The 24,412-nt window shown below is 46.7% G+C and overlaps 2 protein-coding genes across 2 annotated transcripts; one reads left to right on the top strand and one right to left on the bottom strand.

Moving 5' to 3' along the window:
- Positions 1-4,293: 4,293 nt before the first annotated feature.
- LOC142896237 (NACHT, LRR and PYD domains-containing protein 12-like) lies at positions 4,294-8,686 on the bottom strand. Its single transcript, XM_076037786.1, has 6 exons — positions 8,374-8,686; positions 7,458-7,628; positions 6,687-6,860; positions 5,831-6,004; positions 4,599-5,486; positions 4,294-4,356 (listed from the first exon to the last, which is right to left on the bottom strand). Exons 1-5 carry the CDS (start codon positions 8,661-8,663, stop codon positions 5,048-5,050), a joined length of 1,248 nt encoding a protein of 415 aa, XP_075893901.1. The 5' UTR covers positions 8,664-8,686; the 3' UTR covers positions 4,294-4,356; positions 4,599-5,047.
- Positions 8,687-19,339: 10,653 nt separating this feature from the next.
- Positions 19,340-21,119, top strand: LOC142896133 (leukocyte elastase inhibitor A-like). The gene is made up of 5 exons (XM_076037628.1): positions 19,340-19,478; positions 19,659-19,736; positions 19,847-19,936; positions 20,026-20,206; positions 20,886-21,119. The coding sequence occupies exons 1-5, from the start codon at positions 19,377-19,379 to the stop codon at positions 21,110-21,112; spliced, it is 678 nt and encodes a 225-aa protein (XP_075893743.1). The 5' UTR covers positions 19,340-19,376; the 3' UTR covers positions 21,113-21,119.
- The last annotated feature ends 3,293 nt before the right edge of the window (positions 21,120-24,412 follow it).

Raw genomic sequence — 24,412 nt, 5'->3', positions numbered from 1 at the left:
CAACATGTAAATCAGTATACGTTTCCGAATAATCAACATCAGAATATGAATCAGTGTATTTGTCAGCAGGGGAAGGGAAGTTAGAGGGGACAGCAAGCATTTCTTCATTGCAAGAAGCGTGTTGCATGTGTGTGTGTGCATCACTTCGCTGCGAAAACGCTGTAGGCCGGGGGTCCGTCTCGCCGGGTCCATGCCGTGTCCCCCACTCCACTCTCCCCCCTCAGCTGCTCTGAGTTGGATCCTCTTTTCCGGCCCTCGCGATCACTCTCTTGGCTGCGGTGGGCATGGTTCTGCCTGCGGTGTCTTCCTTTGTCAGGGCATTCTCTGGCCCAGTGACCCATTCGGCCGCAGATGTGGCACGCCCCCTTTTCGCCTCTGTCTCCGCTAGTCGCCCTTCGTCAGTTGTCGTTGTTCCTGTAGGGCCGTCTCGCCATGTCACTGAGGTGCTTCATCATGGTGCGGGAGGCACGCTTTATCTTCTTGTCCTCTGCATCGCTGGCCTCCTGCAGAAGCCTCTCAGCGTGCACTGCATGACGTCGGACCTCTGTCAGCCGGGCATCTTCAATCCCCACGCAGCAGCTTCTGTTAACTGCTTTGGCGATCTGGGGGAGCAGCCCTTGTCTGAAAGCAGTGATGAGGATGGCCGTTTGGTTGACGGCAGTCCTGATGAACGTGGTGATGCTGCGGCGTCGGTGCTGGAGTGCGCAGGGTTGTACGGTGGTAGCGTTGGATGAGGGCAGGCGGGAGGAGGGAAGACAGGCAGGTCCAGGAGAGGGTCCCTCGGGCCTGTAAGAGAAGGATACAGACGATTTGGTGCATTTGAATGCTCGTGTGTGAGTGGCTCCTTTTCTCCCTCCTCTGGGGAGTGTGTGTGAGTGTGTGCACCCTCTGCCGTTATCTCTGTCACCCCTGTGCTCCAGCGCACAGCGCTGTTCACACGTTTTTTCACTTGTTTCCTGTCCCTGACTTCTGCTTCAGTTTTCCAAAATGAAAAACACCTTTCATGATCTTTGATGATCTGAATAGCATATTTGTTTGTTTTTTGTTTTTTGTAACCTTTCCCTCTGCTATCTTCAATTTATCCCGGAGGTTTCTCAATTCCTCCAAACTCAGTGATCCCCCTGCTGGGAAATCATACTTTTCAACCCAAATTTCCAACATGTCAAGACAATCTGGACCATATTTTTTTCTCATGTCGTCCACAATTGGTCCCCGCTGGGGAACAGCAACAGCCACTTTGCTTTGGTTCTTCCTTATGTTTAGCTAGACTTACCCCTCCCGACTTTTCACAAAATTTTCACAAAATTTCAAGTCGGAAAGTTACACAGGCGTCCCCGTGCACCCCTTTTTCTTACTAAGGCGCAAAAAGGTAGAGAAAAAACTCACCCCACTGGTAGTTACCCACCAAAGGCGTCCGGCTCACTTGTGGAGCGGGAATTCAGTGTTGATTCAGAATCAACACCTACCTGACAGGCACGGTTAACATATGCGCTCCGTCCTGCCCTGGGACCGTTCGTAGACGACAAGGAAAACAACCCACTGGTCACTGATATGTCTGAGACAAGAACAATTACTTCTCACCCAATCTCTGAATCAGCACTTCCCTTCCAGGTTTGCTTGGATAGACGTGAAGCCGATCAGATCCACTCTTAGACGACGATCCTCCCATCTCTGAATGCTTGGTTCGAGGTAGAGGGGGAACGAGGAGTTTCCTCCGTTCCTGGTCCCGGGCCCTCGACGTCCCAGAGTTTCACTGACGGGTCTTCAGCTATCCTGTTCGTGACGCCAAATTGTTGTGGAAAAGAGCGAAGATGCCGATGCAGGAATACTGGGATAATAAGTAATTTAATGAACAAACAATAAAAAGGGGATCGGAGCTCCGAGGCACAAAACACAGTAAAATGGGAGTGCGAGTGCGAGGAGGAAAGGAGGAAGAAGGTCTCTTATACACTGGACTGGGAGGGGAAGAGATAAGGAAGGGAAGAAGAGGAAAACAAAGCACAGAGAATCAGCACAAGCTGACACATTTACAGCCTCCTCTGGTGGACCATGAGGAGAATGTCTCGAGAAGGTTATACTATGAAACGAACAGATTACACGTGCTACTAGTGATCATATGACACAGAATACAACATAATAAAGAATAACCCAAGAATACATATTTCCCATTACAGTCAGTACCGTCAGTCAAAAACAGACAGTTGTTTCTGATTGGCTATGGTGCAGTCAACCAGAAACACAAACACTACGGTATCTGGGTAAATCTTAACGCAACAACCAATGAAAAAAGCACTTCTGCTCCAACCTGCGGCATTCCCTGGAAGTTTTATTTTCTTTGGAAATTACGACTGGATCATTGAGCTGCGAGCATCACAGAGACCACCGGAGGATGCGAACGCAGCGAGTTATAAATTGTCACACACACATCAGCGAAGCATCTTAGCTTTGAATGATGGGAGTCAATAAATAAAAATGGTTTCACTGTGACAGACAGCGGGTTTGTTGTGTTAACGGCTGACCAAGTAGTAGCTGCCAAAAAGGCCACAAGCACTGATACCAAACAACACGAGTCATAGTCACTCACTCGCTCACTCACTCACTCATATTCAATACACAGCAATTCAATGAAGATGTTGTACTTGGTTTAATTGTCGGTGCCTAGTGTCAGACTTCTGTTAGCCTGAGCAGTTATTATAACAGCAACCACACTGATGATAATGTGAATAGTATTGGGGTTTGGGTGTCACTCTGGTCTGCATTCAAAACTGGAAAGCCCTGAATTTCCTGCCCGTGGTTCTATATTGCAACAGTTGACGGCTCATATCAGCAGATAAGCAGCAACAATCTGAGCATTGCGGGTGATTCATAAATATGTCATTTCTTATTAATTAGCCCATAAGTGTTGTACACCAGTGTGACACCAAATGCTTGTTGCTGACAGCAGTGAAGAATTGACACTCCAGTGGTTCTGCACATTAGTATAAATAGAGTGATTCTCTATCATTACATCACAGGACGGTGGCACTCTGACAGATTCCATGAACCTGGACACTGATGATCCAGACTCCGGTCCAGATGACACAACAGGCCACAGTGGAAACGGGTCAGAGCATGGACTGGCTGCTGAAAGGATACAGGTAGGTGGCGATGTCATCCCAAGTTCTGTGGTGTGGAGGATCAGGGCCAAAGTTCCAGATGCTCACAGATGTCACTCTGGATCCAGGAGGAGTGTTTGTAGGCTGGACTCCCAACGGTGATTGGCTGCTGAGGACCTCTCAATCACAATCAGGTCTTTTAGTGGCTGTGAGATTGAAAGTGAGATTGCAATGTCCAGGTAGGAGGACAGCAGTCAGTCATGTTTCACCTCCAGTCAACACGCAGTGGTTCACATGAAGGTCCAAGAGGTCTACAGACCTACACTGAGTCTGGATGTGGCAGTACAGTGGGATCATTGTCTTTGTTGTGTTGTTTGGTCATTGTGATCCAATGTAATGTGAGAGAAGGGACGAGTGCAGTTATATTGGAGTGAGTTATGTAGAGTGGAATAGAAGTTATAATGTAGAGTCTGGTTTGATGAAATGTTCTATCACCTGGCATCCATCCATCCATCCATCCATCCATCCATCCATCCATCTTCTACTGCCGTATCTGGAGTCAGGTCTCGGGGGCAGCAGCCTCAGCAGAGACTCCCAGACTTCCCTGGACCCAGTCACCTCCTCCAGCTCCTCCGGTGGGACCCCAAGGCTTCCCAGTCCAGCCCAGAGACCTGGTCCCTCCAGCAGGGTCTCCTCCTGGTGGGACATGCCAGGAACGCCTCCCCACGGAGGCGTCCCAAACAAGACCCCGAGATGCTGGAACTCCTCCCCCTGAGGCAGGGCCTCCCCACCGACCCAGAGAGGGCAAACCACCTCATATCCAGCATTGATTTATGTTGGTGATTAATTATAATGTAACATTTATTTTATTCAAATTATATTTGAACTGAATTGGATTTGTTTGTAAAAGTGAGATTTATTTTCATTGATTCATGTGCTTTATGTTGAGACCGAGTGGAGAAGTGGGTATGGCCTACAGAAGGTTTGAGTCCACAAGTTATTAAGATATGGAGAATCCCCATGGTAGGACTTCAGGAGATATATAATCAAAGTGTTAAAGCAGCAGAAATGAAACGTCAGTTGAGGTCAAGGTCACACAGGTCAGAGGTTGTGATGGCTTTTATTGTCAGAATATTGAATCATTGAAATATAATGTTTGAGCTCGTAACAAAGTTAGGATGATATAACATAATCACATAAAATAAATGATCTGGTTTCCTTCTGATTCATTGACGTCCTTCTGAAATCTCCACACAAACATCTGGCAAGCATCAAAACCATGAATTATTTTGAGGGATAGTTCTTTTATCTTACTTATGATTCAATAATGATTTGAGTTCCCATCACAGGTGTTGTGAATCACTTTATCTTTTCCACATGATTTCCTTATTGAAGATCATGAACCAGAAATAAAGTCTCTTGAAAAGTATTTTCACCTCCAAAATGAAGATGTTATAGAACTCTGAAGTGAGAGCAGACCAGTGTGTTGTTGATGTGTGGAACCTTCATGCTGAGATGTTCCAGCCGTGGATGATGAGAGCAGAACCAGTGGTTGTGTTGCTGCTGCCTTCACTGAGCAGCTGCTCCAAGTCCTGCTTCTTCCACTGAGGATTCAGCTCCACCAGTGGCTTCTGGGACGTCTCTCCCAGTAACCACAGCAGCTTGTAGGGAGAAGCAGTCCGTCAGCCACCAGGCTGCACTGGGGTCAAAGGTCGTGACACGCCCACACAGTGTTGGTGCGTGCAGCTTGCTGTTTGGCTCCACTGGTTGTAGTTCTGTCAGCCACCAGTAGATGGAGCTCTCCTCTTCACTCTCCTCATCCTCACCACCACCTGCAAAGATAAGAAGAGACAGCAGGAGTCAGGACTCACGGTCCTTGAACGCATCATCACAGAGACGTCGACTGTTGATGGAGATGATGGAGTGACTGGTGAGAAGAACCAGACTCTCAGTCACATGTCAAGTGTGGAACATATGAAGGTCATGTGACCATGGAGTGTTGGACTGATACTGAGGCCTGATGAAGATGAACTGATCAATAATTGAGTGGTGAACTGAGAGAAGAAGCAGTTTGGCAGCAGATGTTGGATGAATGAGGAGCAGCTGGACGTCACCATCCTCCTCTCACACTGTGACTGGGAACACTGGACCTCTACTGTGGGATCAACTGGCTTTGGTGCTGGAACCATCATCCACTGGTTCCAAACCAGTACTGACCTCACACTCTCCAGTTGATAGTCTCTGCTGTGGACAAGATCCATCAGTGGCTTCACTGACGAAGTCTTCAGGTGGTTCTTACTCAGGTCCAGGTGTCTGAGGTGGGAGGGGTTGGACTTCAGAGCTGAGAGCAGCCAATCACAGCTGAGCTTTGACAACCTGCAGTCCCGCAACCTGAATGTAGAATAAATGATGGAGAGTTTATAATGATGGAGAGTTTTTCCAGGGTGTCATCACTCTGAAAATCAAAGTGAAATGTGGACTTCAGAAGCTGACACTACAGAAAATGTCACCTTGAAATTAAATCCTCAGTCCAAAACTAATGTGTGTTGAAATTATGTTTGGTCACATGACCACTGATGACCTGTTTTACTTCAAACATGAACAAAATTAATTTTTCATATTTCTGGATGTCATTGTGATATGAATCAACCTTCAGTTCAATGTTTATTCAACATGTGTGATGAACTGTGTTTGGTGCTGAAACCATCATCCACTGGTTCTAAACCAGTACTGACCTCAGAGTCTCCAGTTTACAGTCTGGACTCTGCAGAAAACCGCTCAGCACCTTCACTCCTGAATCCTGCAGCTGGCTGTAACTCAGGTCCAGATGTCTGAGGTGGGAGGGGTTGGACTTCAGAGCTGAGAGCAGCCAATCACAGCTGAGCTTTGACAAACTGCAGCCCACCAACCTGAATAAAGAATAAATGATGGAGTGAGTGAATCAGTATCTTAAATTAAAAAATATTAATGTCTATAACACTGTAATGTCCATTAAACCAATCAGAAGCACAACAATAATACTCAAATAATGAATCACCACAATAAAATATTTTATATCAACCTGTTTAGTCATGTGACCACTGATCAGCTGTTAACAATGTTGGAATTCATTGATTCATTTTGCCTCAAAGGTTCAGTGTGTAAAATCAGTGCAGATTTATTGCTGAAAGCTTCATATACAACCATCAATATAGTTTGAAGTCTTTGATTCGTAGAAAATAAAAGTTCCCTGGTCTTCCTGCCGTTAGAACGGTTCTTTCGAGAAACAGGCAGGAGGTCAAAGGTCGTGGCCATCTTGCACCGCCATGTTTGTAGGCGGCTGGTTGGGTAGATCAGTTTGAGAGACAGTTTCATATTGATGGTTGGAGGCTGGAGTCCTCTAATAAAGCAAATGCTAAGAACAAATGGTTATGAAGTGAGTGAAAGGCAGTGGAATCTTTTCTGCATCTTGCTCATCAATACTGAACTGACTGAGATGATTTCAAACACAAACCAGTGACTGCAAATTGAATTTCCAACAGCAGTGAAGTGAAAATCATGACAACAATAACAAGAGTGATACAAGTTGTAGAGTGAAGAGGGTGAACTGACCTCAAAGTCTCCAGTTTACAGTCTGGACCCTGCAGAAAACCACTCAGCTCCTTCACTCCTGAATCCTGCAGATGGTTGAAACTCAGGTCCAGGAGTCTGAGGTGGGAGGGGTTGGACTTCAGAGCTGAGAGCAGCCAATCACAGCTGAGCTCTGACAACCTGCAGCCACTCAACCTGAATAAAGAATCAGTATTTGAGTTCTTCCATGGTGTAAATGTCATATTAAGAGTCATTTCTCCCTGTTGATGATCCATGATGTGCATCTGTTGGGATCACTGAGTCATTCCCTCAAAGGAGTCATTGTGCCAGTGTGTTGTCAACACAATAACAACAGCAGTGTGTCAGTCAGTGTGCAGCCAATCAGCAGTGAAGATGGAAAATAATCAGTGAGGCCTTTGTGTGCTTGTGGCTGTTTTCAGTCATCAGAGTCTCGTTACAAGTCAAACACATTCAAAGGACAAGATGAAGAAATACTGCTGCACTATTAATCTGCCTGATATTTCTTCACAGGATCTTCTGCTCAGTCATGTGACCTTCATCACCAATCAACAACTTCCATTGAGCTCCAAAGTGACTGGAGACATTTTCCACACTTTCTTCCACCATCCAAAGTCTTTTCTGGCTGCAGATTGTTGACATGAAAATATCAACTACATCCACTTTGTCTAGATGAGTCTTTAATATCTGCTTCAAAGTCTTCACACTGAGCAGCGTTACACACCAGTTGTCATCTGCTGACACACTGTCCACCAGTAGAAAGCAGGAACTGACCTGAGAACTTCCAGTCTGCAGTTTGGACTCTGCAGTCCAGCACAGAGCAGCTCCACTCCAGGATCCTTCAGGATGGTGGTACTCAGGTCCAGCAGTGTGAGGTGGGAGGGGCTGGACTGCAGGGCTGAAGTCACCACTGCACACTCAAGCTCTGAGAGTTCATTATCATATCTGCAATGAAGGAGAGCAGAGTGAGAAGTTGCTGCTTCCATCATCATCATCATCATCATCATCATCATCATCATCATCATCATCATCACCATCACCATCATCATCATCACCACCATCATCATTATCATCACCATCATCACCATCACTATCATCATCATCATCATCACCATCACCATCATCACCATCACATCACCATAATCATGATCACCATCATCTTCATCATCATCACCATCATCATCTTCATCTTCATCACCATCACCACCATCACCATCACCATCATCATCATCATCATCATCATCACCATCATCATCATCATCATCATCACCACCATCATCATCATCAAAATGAAGGAAGGATGTGATGTGTTTGTGTGTTCAATGTGTTGATTGTGTTGATTGACTGTCTTCATGAATCCTTCACACTGATCAAAGCTCCTCATTCTGCCACTGTCACATCTTCATCTCCATCCTGGACTCCAGTGGAGCAGCTTCACTGCACTCACCATCCAACACAAAGCAGCTGAGTTAGCCCTGTGTTGACAGCCTGCTGCTAAAAGTCACCACTCAGTGTTTCCCTCATTGTTTTCTTGGAGACCTGCAGGCACAAGTGGACCTGCTGATGTTGATCCACCCTGTGACTGGAGGAGCTGCTGATATAGCAGGGTGGCTAACACCAAGAGAGCACAAGCACACACACACACACACACACACACACACACACACACAAACACACAGTGTTTACGTACCTTCCTAAACATATCACAGCCTTCCTGCAGTTCCTCACGGCTGGAATCAGTCTCAATCTTCCCTCCTCTGATGTCTTGTACTTGCTGAGGTCCAACTCCTCCAGAACCTCCTCTGATATCTGCAGCATGTAGGCCAGAGCTGAACACTGGATGGCTGAGAGTTCCTTCTCTGATCTGTTCTCTGACTGCAGGAACTCTTGGACCTCCTGATGCACTGACTGATCCTTCACCTCCAGCAGACAGTGGAAGATGTTGATGCTTCTGTAAGGAGAAAAATCACCAGCGTTCATCTCCTTCAGGTTATTGATGACCTTCTGTAAGGTTCCTTCTTCTGAGTGACGTCAGTCACCACCTGGTTGTCTTCAAAGCCCAGAGCCAGTCTGCTTTCATCCAGGCCGTCCAAGATGAAGAGAAGTTTGCAGACATGCAGCTGCTCTGCTGTGAGCTTCTCTAACGTTGGATGGAAAACATGGAGCAGCTCCAGAAGACTGTAGTGCTGCTCTTTGACCAAGTTGAGCTCCCTGAATGAGAGAGGAAGCACCAGATGAAGGTCCTGGTTCTCCAGGCCTTGGGCCCAGTCCAGAGTGAACTTCTGCACTGAGAAGGTTTTTCCAACCCCAGCGACGCCGTTGGTCAGCACCACTCTGACTCTGAGTCCCTGCTGCTCAGGTGAGGCTTCAAAGATCTGGCTGCACCTGATTGGATGGTCGTGGAGGCTCTCCTTGGTCTTCTTGGTCTTCTTGGTCTCCAGCTGCCTGACCTCATGCTCTCTGTTGACCTCCTCACTCAGTCCCTCAGTGATGTAGAGCTCAGTGTAGATGCTGTTGAGGAGGGTTTGACTTCCTGCTTCTTCACCTTCAGTCACACGTTCACATCTCTTCTCCAGACTGATCTTCTGCTGCTGTAGAATCTCCTGCAGACCATCATCAGCCTCTGGAGCAGAGAAAAGGTTGGAGAAGAAAACATCAGTGTGACAGTGTGAGCATCATTTTCTCTCCACAACTTGAAGCTGCTGTGGTGAAGCTGCTGTGTGACTGTTTGCTCTCAACGTCCCTCAGTGAATCTTCTCACTGGAGGTCCTGAAGGATCTCAGAGGCAAAGTGAAGGAGGTGCAGGTGGACAGTCCTACTGTGAGCAGTCTTGGTGTGACTGGCAGGTTGCAGTGTTGATGGAGCAGACTGGTCCCAGTATGAGCTGGTGGACACTGGGTCAGTCAGGACGTAGCAGCCTACACCACTGCTCCTCCTCCTCCTGTGGAGAAGTTTGGGTTTGACTGGTCAGTTGGACAGTTTGGATGAAAGTTTTTAGTCTTGAACACATTTTTCCTGTTACTGAAGTTTTGATTCTTCTGGAATACTAAATTACATGAAACACTCAACAAGATAAAGTTTAGGCTTTTATTTTGAAGAGACTTGGTCAAGCTGTCTGTTCTAGAAGCACAGAGTGTCTTTTCCTCTGAAACACAAACAGTCAAAACTAGGCCTGTCACGATAACAAATTTTGCTGGACGATAATTGTGCTACAAATTATTGCCGATAAACGATATTATTGACACCATTTTTTTAAAATCATATATAATGATAATATATGACATAATAATGCAAGTACACCATGTCAAAAGCAATAAACTTAAGAGGTTGCAAATAATATGAACAAACATAATAAACATAAAGGACACCAAGAAAACAATAAAAATAAAATGGACTCACATTCTGTTTTTATCAAAAATAGCACTTAAAAACCACAATAACAACTAAAAACAATTCAAAAAAAAAGGAAAAAAAGAAAGAAGGACTTTGACGCTGTCTGTAAGCGCGCACCATTTTGCGCTGTTTTTTTTTAATATTTGCTTTGCTTACCGAACGCTTCAGTCAGCGTTGCCTGTCGGGACGGTGGCTCCGCGGAACCTCGGGCGGTACTTTATTTTTTTCACAGTTGGGAAAACTGGAGGGGATGATTGTGCTGGAGGTGCGCGTGCATGTTCATCGTATTCCCTTTCTTCACCACCACTACTTTCGAACAAATGCGACATATCGGTTCGCCCGTGTTCATGGGATCACCTCGTTCGTTTCGTTTGAAGCCGAAATGTTCCCATACTGGCACTTACTGTGTCTCAGAAGGTCCAGGTTCATTACTGAAGAGTGGAGGGAGACGTATGTACCGGTCACTCTTCAGAGACACCATGCTGGACCCTGGAGACTCTGACCTCCGTCTCCGTCCCTGAACTCTGCAACACAAACATGTCTTGAGTCAAAAACATCAATCTTTCAACAATTGTCTGCTGATAAACATTAAAGACAAACTGCTGCTCAGATTGAGGAGCTGCAGCAGCAACAGTGATGCTGCTCTTTATCTCTAGATGGTCTTCAGGAAACGTGAAGAACTGAGAAGGTGAAGAGTCAGGACGGTCGGGGTTGCTGACCAGTCAACCAGTAAATCAGTTGACCAGTCAACCAGTCGACCAGTCAAACCAGTCAGAGGTCACTGGGTCAATGTCACCATGAAGGTGGTTTTCTGAACCAGTCTGGCAGGAAGATCAGAATCCCTTGACAGTCAATCAAGTGTCAATAACTGATGACTATTGACTCAATGATCCGATTAGAGTCAATATGAAACTGACTTTATTCTTCCAATCTTCATGAGATCAAACTGCTAGTTCACCCCATTATTATTCAGAATACTATAGTCATAATAGTAATAGATTAGTAATAATCTACCATTCCTCCTCCTCCTTCCCTCACCTCCTGCTGCTACAGCTAAGACTTGCATTATAAACTGAGAGAAAAGAAAAATTACAATACTGAAAGCAATGATTTCTGATCTGCCTCACAGTTTTCAGTCAGTGATGGTGTCTGTGAGTTTTCTTACTGTGTCTCAGAAGGTCCAGGTTCATGACTGAAGACTCCAGTCTTCAGTCATGAACCTGGACCTTGTTTTCTTTGCAGTGAAGTCAGTCAACCTGTCAACATCCATGTGGCTGAACAAACCAACAACACTTTTTCTCTTCTCTTCACTCCGGCTGTTGTGGCCCTTGATGCTTCGCTAGTCGCTTGGTGCTGCGGCCATCAGCTGTTGAACCAAGGAGGCTTTTAAATGGCGTCTTGCTCCATCCAGTGACCTTTGACCTTTGTCCTCGGCCACCGAGAACCAAAGCGTCTGCAGCTCATTTCATAAACCCTCAAGTTTTCAACAGGTGGAAATGTAAAAATCTCCAGGCACTAAAGTTAAAAGTGGTGCTTTTGGTTTTGGTGAAGGACTCGAACTTGTCTTTGGTCAAAACTCTGAGCCAATCAGTGCCCTGCTCTGTGCTCACAGTGGAAACCACTAGAAACCTGCCCTCTGCCTCCCCCCTGTGGTGAGCAGCTGGTCCTGCAGCCTGACATCAGTCACGGCGAGAGGAACCCAAATGCAGACAAAGATGGCGGACACGGGCACCGCCATATCTCCGATACCGGAACTCAAGACCGGAACTCAACGCCGGAAGTTAGTTCATCTTTTTTTTTAAAATGTATTTTTTTAATAATTGCGCAAAACAGCACAAACAAAAACAAAACAAAAAAACACAATTGCAACAAAAACTATCTAACAAAAACTAAACTAGCGTTGCCATAACTTCCATACCAGAACTCCACACCGGAAGTTCATTCTTCTTCGAGAAATGTTTTGCTTATTCGGCGTCCATCCCGATAGCAGCATTGTATATCAAGAGCGCGAGAATGGTAAGAAAAAAGTAAAAAAAATAAAACATTACCACCACCGAGTGTGGCATGGTCACTAAGATGCGATTCGTGCTATTTACAAAATGCGATGTTTGGAAGAATTTGTTAGAGTGTCGTGTTGTTGTGAAGGTTGTTTCTACGCTTGAGTCGATGGTCCGGGCTAACGTTAGCTTAGCCAAAGAAAGTATCACAAATGTAACTCTCCTTTTAAATGTTCAGGAATATTGCTCAGAAGATACAGTATGTGCTGGGCAATGGACAGAGAAAACGGGCAAAGACTTGAAGGTACTTGTTATATTCAACCTTGCTCACACTTGGCATAAGTGAGTGGTGAGACTATTAACATTTGTTTTTCTTCAATCAGGGCTTCCCCGGACAAGACTTTGGCTCAGACTGTGGCATATTCATGTTAAGGGGAGGTCATAACAAGCTGTGGTAATATGTGCTGACCTTGGGCCCTTCTTTATTTCAAAGAAACTCTTATTTTCTCATTTGTTATACTGTTATTACTATTGACTGATTGTGTCATTGCTTTACCTTTTGTCTTTTGTAAAGCAACAATGTTTGGCTTTACTTTGATATTAAGGAAGCGTTTGATCAATACTTGACTTAAATGGATGTGTTTATACGCAAATGGTACTGGACTGAAGTAGAAGAAGCCTAACTCACTTGTATTTACAAGATCTACTGTCTAGCTTTCTAATGAGGAAAGCTAAACAGGACACTGAGGTTAGTTATAAAGAGAGGGATGTTAATACATATAAATGAAGTTTTAATGATTTCAGTCTTATTAAAATAGTTGAACACAGGACTATGTTGGAGTTCTTCTAAATGCAAAAGGTTCTGGATCACAATTATGATGACCTATTTGACGGTTAGCCATGGATGGACTTCTGCAAATTCACTTGTCCAGGAAACCCTGGCAAGGAAGGAAAAAAGGAAAAAATTTCCAACAACTGCAAGATTTAGCAAAAATGGGATTTTTGCGTCATGTGTTGTCTTTGTGTGCTGTCCCCCTTGCCATGGCAGCACCAAGTCCAGCTCAGTACAGCAGAAACACTTGTTTTCTGTCCGCTTCTGCAAGCACTTACAGTTTTGTAAGCAAGAAACATGTAGTTCCTCCTCCATTTATTCCTCTTCTTGTTACTGCACACAGTCAAAAAAAATTGTGTCTATCAGCTCGTCTTGAACTCGGGAGAGCGGCAAATGAGCAAAAGAAAAAAAATGTTGGCTTGTCCCTTTAAGAAAGTGACTCGGACTATGTTTAGTTTTTATAGATAAAACTTGGAGGAAAATGATTCATGCATTCACAGGCACTGTATAAGGATAGCAATTTTATAGTATATGTATGTTTAATTTCTAATGTGTCTCTCATTTGACTAGACTGCTGTATCCAGATGCCGGGTCTCTGGAATGGGTCCAGTGCAAGCTGTGCCAGGGTTGTGCTGCACAAAGAATGTGCAGGGAAATTGGACAGCGCTGACTCTTTCAACTGTGGATGCACAGGTATCATTGAACCACCAAGGTACTACACCATTCACTATTTTAATATCTGCTCATGGTGTCACTATGTACTCTTTGTCTGAGCCCAAACTATTACCTGTCTTTATGTGTCCAGCCAACTTCCTGATTTGCATGCACATTAATAAAGGTCATTACCAAATGGCATTTCCTGTGGCTGAGTAGTCCAGTGTTTGCAGCTGCTGGCAGTCTTCATTTCTCCATCATTGTTTTCTGCAGCATCATGGATCTGATTGAGAAGGGAGGGATTCTGCCAGTGTTTTCCAAGACACAGATTAAGGTAACTTTTGAATAGACTGTGCTTTAATTATTTACAGTGTCTCTTACTTTGGCAGATGATTATATGTTCACCTTTTACTCTCTGGTTTCAGAATTACATGATGATCTCGTCAATGGAAGCATCCGTTCAGACAGGATGTACCTGATGTCATACATTTCTTACTAGAGGTAAGAAGGTCAATCAAGTTTGCTTGGCGTTAACCGTTCCTGCTTCCGTTCCGGACCGTGGTCGGGAGACACAGGGGAGATTCGTCTCCTCCAGGGCCGAAGTAACGTGTTTTCTCCGGGGTTAATTCCCTTGAACAATATTATGACCCCCACACTGGTTGAAGCGGTGGCACACACACACAGAGGAGGAGGACGTGTTGCGATTGAGACAGGAGTTTATTATTGATTGTACTGTAACTCTCTCTCTCTACCTGCCCTGGTCGCCGCTACTCATGCTCTCAGCCGCTCACTCACACGCTGCTTCTCCCTCTTCTTCCCGCTTGGGCACCACGGTGGCGCGAGTGCCTCTGCTGGCCGCTCGCAGCCACGCACACACACTCACTCACTTCCAATCACGCACTAAGCTGCCTATGACACACACATTCAGAGACACATCCCACAACATTGGGAAATGGAAGGAAATTATTGGGTGGTCAATTTTATTGGTGTGGAAATCATTAAAGAAAATTGAGTGGAGCCTTTACAGCATCACAAGGTTTGATTGAATCATGTCACTGTGTTTCAGATGAAGTCTTTATGAATGACGAGATGACAAGGCTGAATGCCGAGAGAAGATTGGCTCGTGGCAGCTTTTAAGCCTCCTCACCACAGCCACCTGCCACCACAACGGCCCACTGAAGCCTGGGCGCTTTTTTTTTGTTTTTGGATTTTCTTAATATAGGCATTGTGCGAACTTCTAGTCAAATTATTATTGCCAATATGACATGACATTGTTTTTTATTACATTTTAGAAACAAAATAGAATTAAGAGAAAACTGATAATGGTTAAATAGAATTATTCCATGCATATAATGACTAAATGGGATAATGAAGAGCTCTCCAGAAGCAGGAAATACCTGTTCTGTTGCAGTGATGTCTGGGGCCATTGTTTTACTCACAATGCTTGTCCCTGGAGATTAGGCCTGTCACAATAACAAATTTTGCTGGACGATAATTGTGCTACAAATTATTGCAGATAAACGATATTATTGACACCATTTTTTAAAAATCATATAATGATAATAAATGACATAATAATGCAAGTACACCATGTCAAAAGCTATAAACTTTAATTTCTCCAGATTAAGAGGTTGCAAATAAGATGAACGAACATAATAAACATAAAAGACAACAAAAAAACAATAAAAATAAAATGTACTCACATTCTGTTTTTATCAAAAAATAGCACTTTAAAACCACGATAACACGATAACAACTTTCTTTTTTTAAAGAAAAAAAGAAAGAAGGACTTTGAAGCTGTCTGTCAGCGCGCCCATATATATATATGCCTGTCGGGACGATGGCTCCGCGGAACCTCGGGCAGTACTTTTTTTTTTTTTTCCCCACAGTTGGGAAAACTGGAGGGGATGATTGTGCTTGGGGTGCGCGTGCATGTTCGCATGTTCCCCTTCTTCACCACCACTACTTTCGAACAAATGCGTTTCTATGCAGCAAGCACACCAATTTGTTTTGACCGCAACACACAATGTAGGGAAAAAGAAGTGGAAACATTAAAAAATACACAAACAATCAACACTCAGAGCTGGTGACAAACCCCCCACACCCAGGAGGATAGACGGTGGCAGGTTGGCATACCGTCAGTGGTCAGGTGGTAGAGTGTCCGCCCTGAGACCTGAGACTGGTAGGTTGTGGGTTCCACCCCCGGCCGTGTCATACAGCACACTAAAAATAAAAACTCCTTGAAACAAAAGTAGGAAGCGTTGACAATGCCACGCAAACAAATCCACGCAGTGTTGTTTTCCTCCACCCCCTCCTGACAGAGACAACGAGTTGTACGCTTTAAAGTATTTGTGGTCAGCCGTCAACCTTCAAAATTGCAGCGTGTGTGAATGGTGCCATCTAGTGGTCAGATTTTAGACTGCATTGCATTGCTGTTCACTCACGCAAAAAAAGGATGTCAACGACAGCGAGCGTCGCTGTAAATGCACCAATTCAAACAATTTGTTTTGCCCAGTTTATAAAACTTTAAGCAATTGTCACGCAAGACAGCGAATATTAGGAATCTATTTTTTTTCACAACACCTGTACGGGCGCCAGCTGATGATCTAAATTTGCTTTTGTAAATAATAATAATATAATATGGAATAAATAAATAAATAATTAAGACTATGGAAAGGTCTGACATTTTATATGTATATATATATATACATATGTGTGTGTATGTATATATATATATATATATATATATGTGTGTGTGTGTGTGTGTGTGTGTGTGTGTATATATGTGTTTGTGTGTGTGTGTATGTATATGTATGAGGGCTGTCAGTCGATTGAAATATTCAATCACGATTAAAAATTGTCCTCAGTTAACTTGCGATTAATCGCAAATTAATTACGTGTGTGTGTGTGTGTGTGTGTGTGTGTGTGGTTTGTTTCATCTCTCTCACACTCTGATACTATATACTGATAAATGTAACGTAACAAGGGCCCCACCCCCGACAGCAGCTGCACAGCAGCGCTTGTCCATGTTGTCTGACTAACATACATTCACAGTGCTTAATAATCACATTTCCAATTTCATCCGTAGGTTCTCCATTTTAACAAAGCAGGAAAGTCTGACTTTTCAGAAGAACAACAACAACAACTACAACTACAGCAACAAACACAACAACAACAACAACAACAGCAGCAGCAGCAAGTCCCATTCAAACTTCCAGAGGTAACACAAAATCCACAATTACACAAGCAATGAATTTAAGAGGGAAGCTGTTCCCATGAACTGGACCATGACCACGGAGGAGGAGGAGGAGGCGGCTTGGCGTCTCATTGGAATATGGAATAGAAACAAAAATGCACCACTCCCACGTCCCCATTAACTACAGGTTACGTGCACCTGGGCCAGTTCTCACTGCAATGTGCTGGCACAGGAACACAGATCTGGCCTACAAGTGCTACTTGGTGCTTGGGTCGACACACACAGAAAATGGTAGCAAGATGTGGTGCAGGTCTTTTAATGTTCGACGACGACTCGCTTGTATGTTTGAGGAGAATTCACGGAGAAACGAGACCCTCGGCCACCTGGCTAAACTTTGCATGCATTTCCATAAGAGTTTTCTCCTTTTCCTCCACAGGGGTTGAAAGCTGATGATGTCAGCGCTGGCTTTAAGGAGCTGCTGAGCGAGCTCAACAAGCCAGGGGCTCCGTATGCTCTCAGTGTTGCCAACCGACTGTACGGGGAGCAGTCTTTCCATTTCCTGCAGGTGTGTGTGTAATGAGCATGCCAGTTCTAATGCACACACACACACACACATATGTATATATATATATATATATTAGAGCTGTCAGTCGATTAAAAAAATTAATCCGATTAATCGCATGGTTTTCCATAGTTAACTCACGATTAATCGCAAATTAATCGCATATGTTTTTATCTGCTCTAAATCTACCGTAAACTGATATTTTTCCATTTTTTTTAATAACCATATCAACATCGGAGTAGGCAAATACTTGCTTTCTGCAAATGCAGCATGTTTATTCATGTTGGAGCAATGACAAGTACTACTAACAAAACAAAAGATGCACAGGGTAAAAAAAAATAATGATAAACTCAAGCCCACAAAGATAACAGATGGGCATAACTGTAACATTACATAGTAATGATTACTAGTACTACCAAAATTTGTATATTTTACTTTTCAACTCGAACTTGAACTATTCATCCCCTTTTTTCAGCAGGCATTAACACAAAAGGATGACACTTACGCCCGGTACACACTGGACGCGGAAGCGCCGCGAAGCGCCGAGTGCTTCAGTTCGGCGCCCATGTTAATCAACGTAGTGGTTCACACCAGACGCGAACGGGCGGGTAGGTGTGTGTGTGTGTGTGTGTGTGTGTGTGTTTAAATAGAAACACGCATTCATGTGTCCATCTCAAGACCTCTTTCATAATGATCACTGACCGGCATCTCTAGGATCAAACAGACATATTTTGATCAAGTCTTCCTCTGTGTGTGTGTGTGTGTGTGTGTGTGTGTGTGTGTGTGTGTGTGTGTGTGTGTGTTTAATCTCTCTCACACTCTGATACAATGTACTGACAAATATAACATACAAATATGATCGAATTTGTCATTTGGTTTTTATTTTGGAATTAGTTTATTTTGAAAATTCACCGGATGGATTTTCTCGTTTTTTTTTTAGCGACTTCCTGTACTATTGACGAGGATCGTTCGCGGCTTGCGTACAAAATAGAGCAGACGCCGAAACGACAACTGCATGGCGCGAGCCGCGCGCTTGTTCGCGTCTACTGTGAACCACCACATTGATTAACGTGGGCGCCGAATGGAAGCGCTCGGCGCTTCGCTTCCACGTCCAGTGAACTGCCGTTAAATGCATGGCGCAATCCGCGAGGGGAGCCGCGCGCCTATTCGCGTCTGGTGTGAACTACTACATTGATTAACGTGGGCGCCGAATGGAAGCGCTCGTTACAGTAAATGCACATCACTTTTGTCCTGTCAAGACTGCCATCTGGCAGGGTTTTGAAGTGGAACTTTCTATTTACAATTGACACATGTTAGTCCTTCCTAAGCTCATCTACGCTCAGTGTCTTTTTCTTTTTTTGTTGTGTTTACAAGTTGGCTGAAAGCGTGTGACTGTGTGCTGTGAGTCAATTCATTTCCCGTTTCCACAATCTACGGAGTGGCCAAAGGTTCAAAAAGCACCGTGTGCGTTAATCGCGCGATAAAAGAATTGTCGGCGATAAAGCGGCGTTGAGTTAACGCGTTAATAACGCGTTAACTTTGACACCCTTAATATACATATATATATATATATATATATATATATATATATATATATACATATATATATATATATATATATATATATATATATATATATATATATACATACATATATATATATACATATATATATATATATATATATATATATATATATATATATATATACATATATATAGACAAACAAAGGGTGATTATGTGGATATGGCTCAACTGTTCCATCAACCATCCTAAGTCAGTCAGGATTATTTACTCCTTCCTCTGGATTTTTCAGGAGTACCTGGAAAGCATCAGCAAGTCCTACGGTGAGCTGGAGTCTGTGAATTTCAAGAGCGGATTCGAAGCAGTGCGACTGGACATCAACCGCTGGGTGGAGGAACAAACTCAAGGTGGTTTTGTCCAGACAATGTATCAAATGTTTTCCTTACCATTTGAGCAGTGCATCTCGACTCACCCACGCCCGTGTGATCTTTTAGGAAAAATACCGGATTTGCTGGCTAATGGTACGTTGACTAGCATGACCAAGCTGGTGCTGGTTAATGCCGTTTACTTCAAAGGCACCTGGGAGAAGATATTTGACGAGAGGGCGACTCACAATGCCGAGTTCAGAATCACCAAGGTACCACCGATCAGTGAAGCGACATCGAGTTCACGGTCTGCTAGAAAGTCATATATATGTTTGTATGTATGTATATATATGTATACCTGATACCCTTCAAACCCTGCGATAAACATCACTGCAAAAGGTGATTTCACCAGGTCCCCGATGCTAACATGTTTCTGTGTTTGCTCCTTGGAGAATGACAAGAAGCAGGTGAAGATGTTGTTCCAGGAGGATAAATTCCCCTTCACCTTCATTCCTCAAGTCAACTTCCAGGTCCTACCAACTTCCTGCCTTTTATCAGCCGCCAGAATATACTGATTTCTGATGAGGTATAAAAGAAAGGAATCACGATAAACAGTGCTTGAAATGCTCCCTTGGTCCAGGTCCTGGAGTTGCCTTACAAAGGAAAAGATCTCAGCATGTTCATCTTTTTACCTCAAGAGGCAGTGGACGGTACTACAGGCCTGGAGAAGGTGGGACAGAAACACACATTTATAAGAAAAACAACAACAACAACGAGACATTCAGAAGAAGTCATAAAGTCATTCCAATCACCCACCAGCTGGAGAAGGAGCTGACCTATGAGAACTTTGTGGAGTGGACTCAACCGACCAGGATGGACGTTGTCAAGGTCCAGGTGAAGGTGCCGAGATTCAAGATGGAGGAGGAGTACGGACTGAAGGACGTCCTGGTCGGCATGGGCATGGTCGATGCCTTCAGCGCCTCACTGAGCGACTTCACTGGTAGGACACTCGGCTTGTTGCAAACTTCACAACAAGTCTTATTCTTACTGGTATGCATGGGATTTTTATTTTGGTTCTATATCAGGGCTGGGCGGACTGTTTGTTTACAATGCTTATTTTGGTATTTTGACCCCCCCAGACATGTTGGACACCAATCGACAAGGAATGTATGAGTAAATGAGATAAATATGAAAAAATAAAAATAAATTAATAAAATAAAAACAAAAAAAGAGAAGGAAAGGCAAAAATAAATAAGTAAATAAAAATAAAGCAAGCAAACAATTGCCTGAGCTCGTCAAGACCGGCTGTGCACTCAAGGAGACGACGTCAACGTGGAATTCAATAATAAACATAAACATGGATACAAGATGACGGCTAAACGGGTGTCAAGTGGGCACATTTTTTTCAGGAGACGTTTCCAGACCGGGTCCCAGACAGAGAAGAAATTTTCCTTGGCTCCTCTGAGAGTGCATTTTATTTTTTCTAACTGAATGAGTAAATATAATTTTTTTATGACTTTATTTCTTTTTAATTAATGTTTGTTAATGAAGTGAAATTTGATCAGTGCTCACGTCACCCCTGACATTATCTCACTAGTGCGCTAGTGTGTCGCGGCCCAGTGGTGGAGAAACACCTCTTCAGACTTAGACACCTCCCCTTTCTGCCTCCTCTCTGACAGGCATGTCTCCCGACCACAGCCTGACTCTTTCCGACGCACTCCACAAGGCGTACGTCGAGGTCAACGAGGAGGGAACGGAAGCCGCTGCTGCGACCGGTGTGGTCGTGAGCACTACGGCGTACATCCCTCCGGAGAAGTTCACTGCAGACCACCCCTTCCTGTTGTTCATTCAGCACAAACCCTCCAGGAACATTCTCTTTGCTGGAAGATACTGCAGCCCTGAGTGAGATCTGCAGCCCATTGACCTAGGTCCTTCCACTCATCGCCTGGACCCTTGGAAAGTGAAATGTGTGGGGTAGACCCACGGACAGAAAAAAAAGAAATGCACTCTGCTCTGGTGTGAGTGAAACAGAGGCAACGCATCGTTGGGGGCCCCAAAAAAACGTAGAAACAAAAAGGCCATCATTCACGCTTGAAAAAATAAATAAATAAATAAATAAAAAAAAAATAAAAAATGACTCTCAAACACACTGTTTCTTTCATTCGTCACACTGGCTGTGCAGTGCAAATTAGGAGCTTTCATGAAGTGAGCATCACCCGGCACCTTATCATTAGCCGCCACTATCAATTCTTCTGAGGCCTCGAGGGGAAGCAACCACTGGTAGACATGCAAGAGAGGCTTAGGAATTTGAGCCAAGGTCGAGGTAGATAACGACCTGGCAACAATTAACCCGTTGGGGGAGGAGATGAGATTCATGCCCAGGGCTAGAAGAAAATCTCTTCCCAACAAATTCATCGGACACACTTCTGACAATACAAAGCTGTGTTTAATTTGGTTTGGTGATGTGCATGTCTCGTCGCCGTAGTCAATACAAGTAAGTGGAGTGGTGAGAGGCTCTCCCTTCTTCGTTCCAGCTGCCCTGACAGAATAAACATATATTACATATAATTCAAAAAGTGGGGCAATGAATGTGAGTTGGGGGGGGGGGGTGGGGGGGTGGAGGTGGGGGGGGCCGGGGTGTGAGTGACTGGTTCCCCAGGGGTCCCACCTAAGCACACAGGGCCCTCTCTGCCCACCCCGCACAGTGCTACTGGGCTTGTCGGGCAATGAATGTGAGTTGGGGGGGGTGGAGGTTGGGTGGGGGGGGGGAGCGGGGTGTGAGTGACTGGTTCCCCAGGGGTCCCACCTAAGCACACAGGGCCCTCTCTGCCCACCCCGCACAGTCCTACTGGGCTTGTCGGGCAATGAATGTGAGTTGGGGGGGGGGGGGGGTGGAGGTGGGGGGGGGGGGGTCCGGGGTGTGAGTGACTGGTTCCCCAGGGGTCCCACCTATGCCCACAGGGCCCTCTCTGCCCACCCCGCACAGTCCTACTAGGCTTGTCGGGCAATGAATGTGAGTTGGAGGGGAGGGGGGGGGAGGTGGGTGGAGGTGGGGGGGGGGGCCGGGGTGTGAGTGACTGGTTCCCCAGGGGTCCCACCTATGCCCACAGGGCCCTCTCTGCCCACCCCGCACAGTCCTACTGGGCTTGTCGGGCAATGAATGTGAGTTGGGGGGGGTGGGGGGGGGCGGGGTGTGAGTGACTGGTTCCCCAGGGGTCCCACCTATGCCCACAGGGCCCTCTCTGCCCACCCCGCACAGTCCTACTGGGCTTGTCGGGCAATGAATGTGAGTTTGGGGGGGGGGGGGTGGTGGTGGTGGAGGTGGGGGGGGCCGGGGTGTGAGTGACTGGTTCCCCAGGGGTCCCACCTATGCCCACCCCGCACAGTCCTACTGGGCTTGTCGGGCAATGAATGTGAGTTTGGGGGGGGGGGGGGTGGTGGTGGTGGTGGTGGTGGAGGTGGGGGGGGCCCGGGGTGTGAGTGACTGGTTCCCCAGGGGTCCCACCTATGCCCACAGGGCCCTCTCTGCCCACCCCGCACAGTCCTACTGGGCTTGTCGGGCAATGAATGTGAGTTGGGGGGGGGTGGGGGGGGGCGGGGTGTGAGTGACTGGTTCCCCAGGGGTCCCACCTATGCCCACAGGGCCCTCTCTGCCCACCCCGCACAGTCCTACTGGGCTTGTCGGGCAATGAATGTGAGTTTGGGGGGGGGGGGGGGGGGGTGGTGGTGGTGGAGGTGGGGGGGGCCGGGGTGTGAGTGACTGGTTCCCCAGGGGTCCCACCTATGCCCACCCCGCACAGTCCTACTGGGCTTGTCGGGCAATGAATGTGAGTTTGGGGGGGTGGTGGTGGTGGTGGTGGTGGAGGTGGGGGGGGCCCGGGGTGTGAGTGACTGGTTCCCCAGGGGTCCCACCTATGCCCACCCCGCACAGTCCTACTGGGCTTGTCGGGCAATGAATGTGAGTTGGGGGGGGGGGGGGGGAGGGGGGGAGGGGGGGTGGTGGTGGTGGAGGTGGGGGGGGGCCCGGGGTGTGAGTGACTGGTTCCCCAGGGGTCCCACCTATGCCCACCCCGCACAGTCCTACTGGGCTTGTCGGGCAATGAATGTGAGTTTGGGGGGGGGGGGGGGGGTGGAGGTGGGGGGGGGGGCGGGGTGTGAGTGACTGGTTCCCCAGGGGTCCCACCTATGCCCACAGGGCCCTCTCTGCCCACCCAGCACAGTCCTACTGGAGCCCGGGCACGGGGGGCAGCCGCCAGAGCCTAAGTGTTTTGACGGGGGAGGTGGTGCGCTCCCCGGAAACCTTTTGGGGAGCTCACCACCTCCCCCGTGGAGGCAACTTTGCAACATTTCCCAGGACACCACGTGCAGGATTTTGAAAAGACGTTTTTCAAAAAGTGAAGCTCCAGAGCGAGGACGGCGGGCTTCGGAGAGTGGGCAGGCCCACCCACGGGCACCTCTCCTGGGGTGGTTGGGCGGAGCCCTGGCCCCCCCCGCGGTCCCCAGCCCCCGGGCAAGTTGAGCTCGTCTCCCCGCTCTGCGCTGCTCTGTCCTGGGCTCCGCTCTGCGCTCTGCGCCCGCTGGCTCTTGGGCCTTCTCGAGCGGCCAGAGCCTAAGTGTTTTGACGGGGGAGGTGGTGCGCTCCCCAGAAACCTTTTGGGGAGCGCACCACCTCCCCCGTGGAGGCAACTTTGCAGCGTTTCCCAGGACACCACGTGCAGGATTTTGAAAAGACGTTTTTCAAAAAGTGAAGCTCCAGAGTGAGGACGGCGGGCTTCGGCGGGTGGCAAGGCCCACCCACGGGCACCTCTCCTGGGGTGGTTGGGCGGAGCCCCAGCCCCCCCCCCCCGCGGTCCCCAGCCCCCGGGCAAGTCGAGCTCGTCTCCCCGCTCTGTGCTGCTCTGTCCTGGGCTCCGCTCTGCGCTCTGCGCTCTGCGCTCTGCGCCCCCCCCCCCTTTGCTGGAGGTGCTTCCTCCAGACGAACCACCGAGCGTTCCGCACACACCGCAGCCGACCGATGAGCACTCTACGCCCGCCTTCGGAGGGTCCCGGCCCGGCCTACCGGGCGCGCGGAGGGTTGACGGACCGAGAGGAGGAGCGGCAGCCGGTCCCCGGACCCGGCTCCCTCAGCCTCTCAGTCCCTCTCTTCCCCCTGCCGCCCCGACGGCCCCGCCGCGGCGCTTCTCCGGCACCTCGCGGGCTAAAAAAC

Source organism: Nelusetta ayraudi, unplaced genomic scaffold, assembly GCF_046127955.1.
Source record: "Nelusetta ayraudi isolate G7.1 ecotype Tasmania unplaced genomic scaffold, CSIRO-AGI_Nayr_v1 ptg000052l, whole genome shotgun sequence".
NCBI classification, from domain to species: Eukaryota; Metazoa; Chordata; class Actinopteri; order Tetraodontiformes; family Monacanthidae; genus Nelusetta; species Nelusetta ayraudi.
This window is presented reverse-complemented; position numbering and strand designations above follow the sequence as displayed.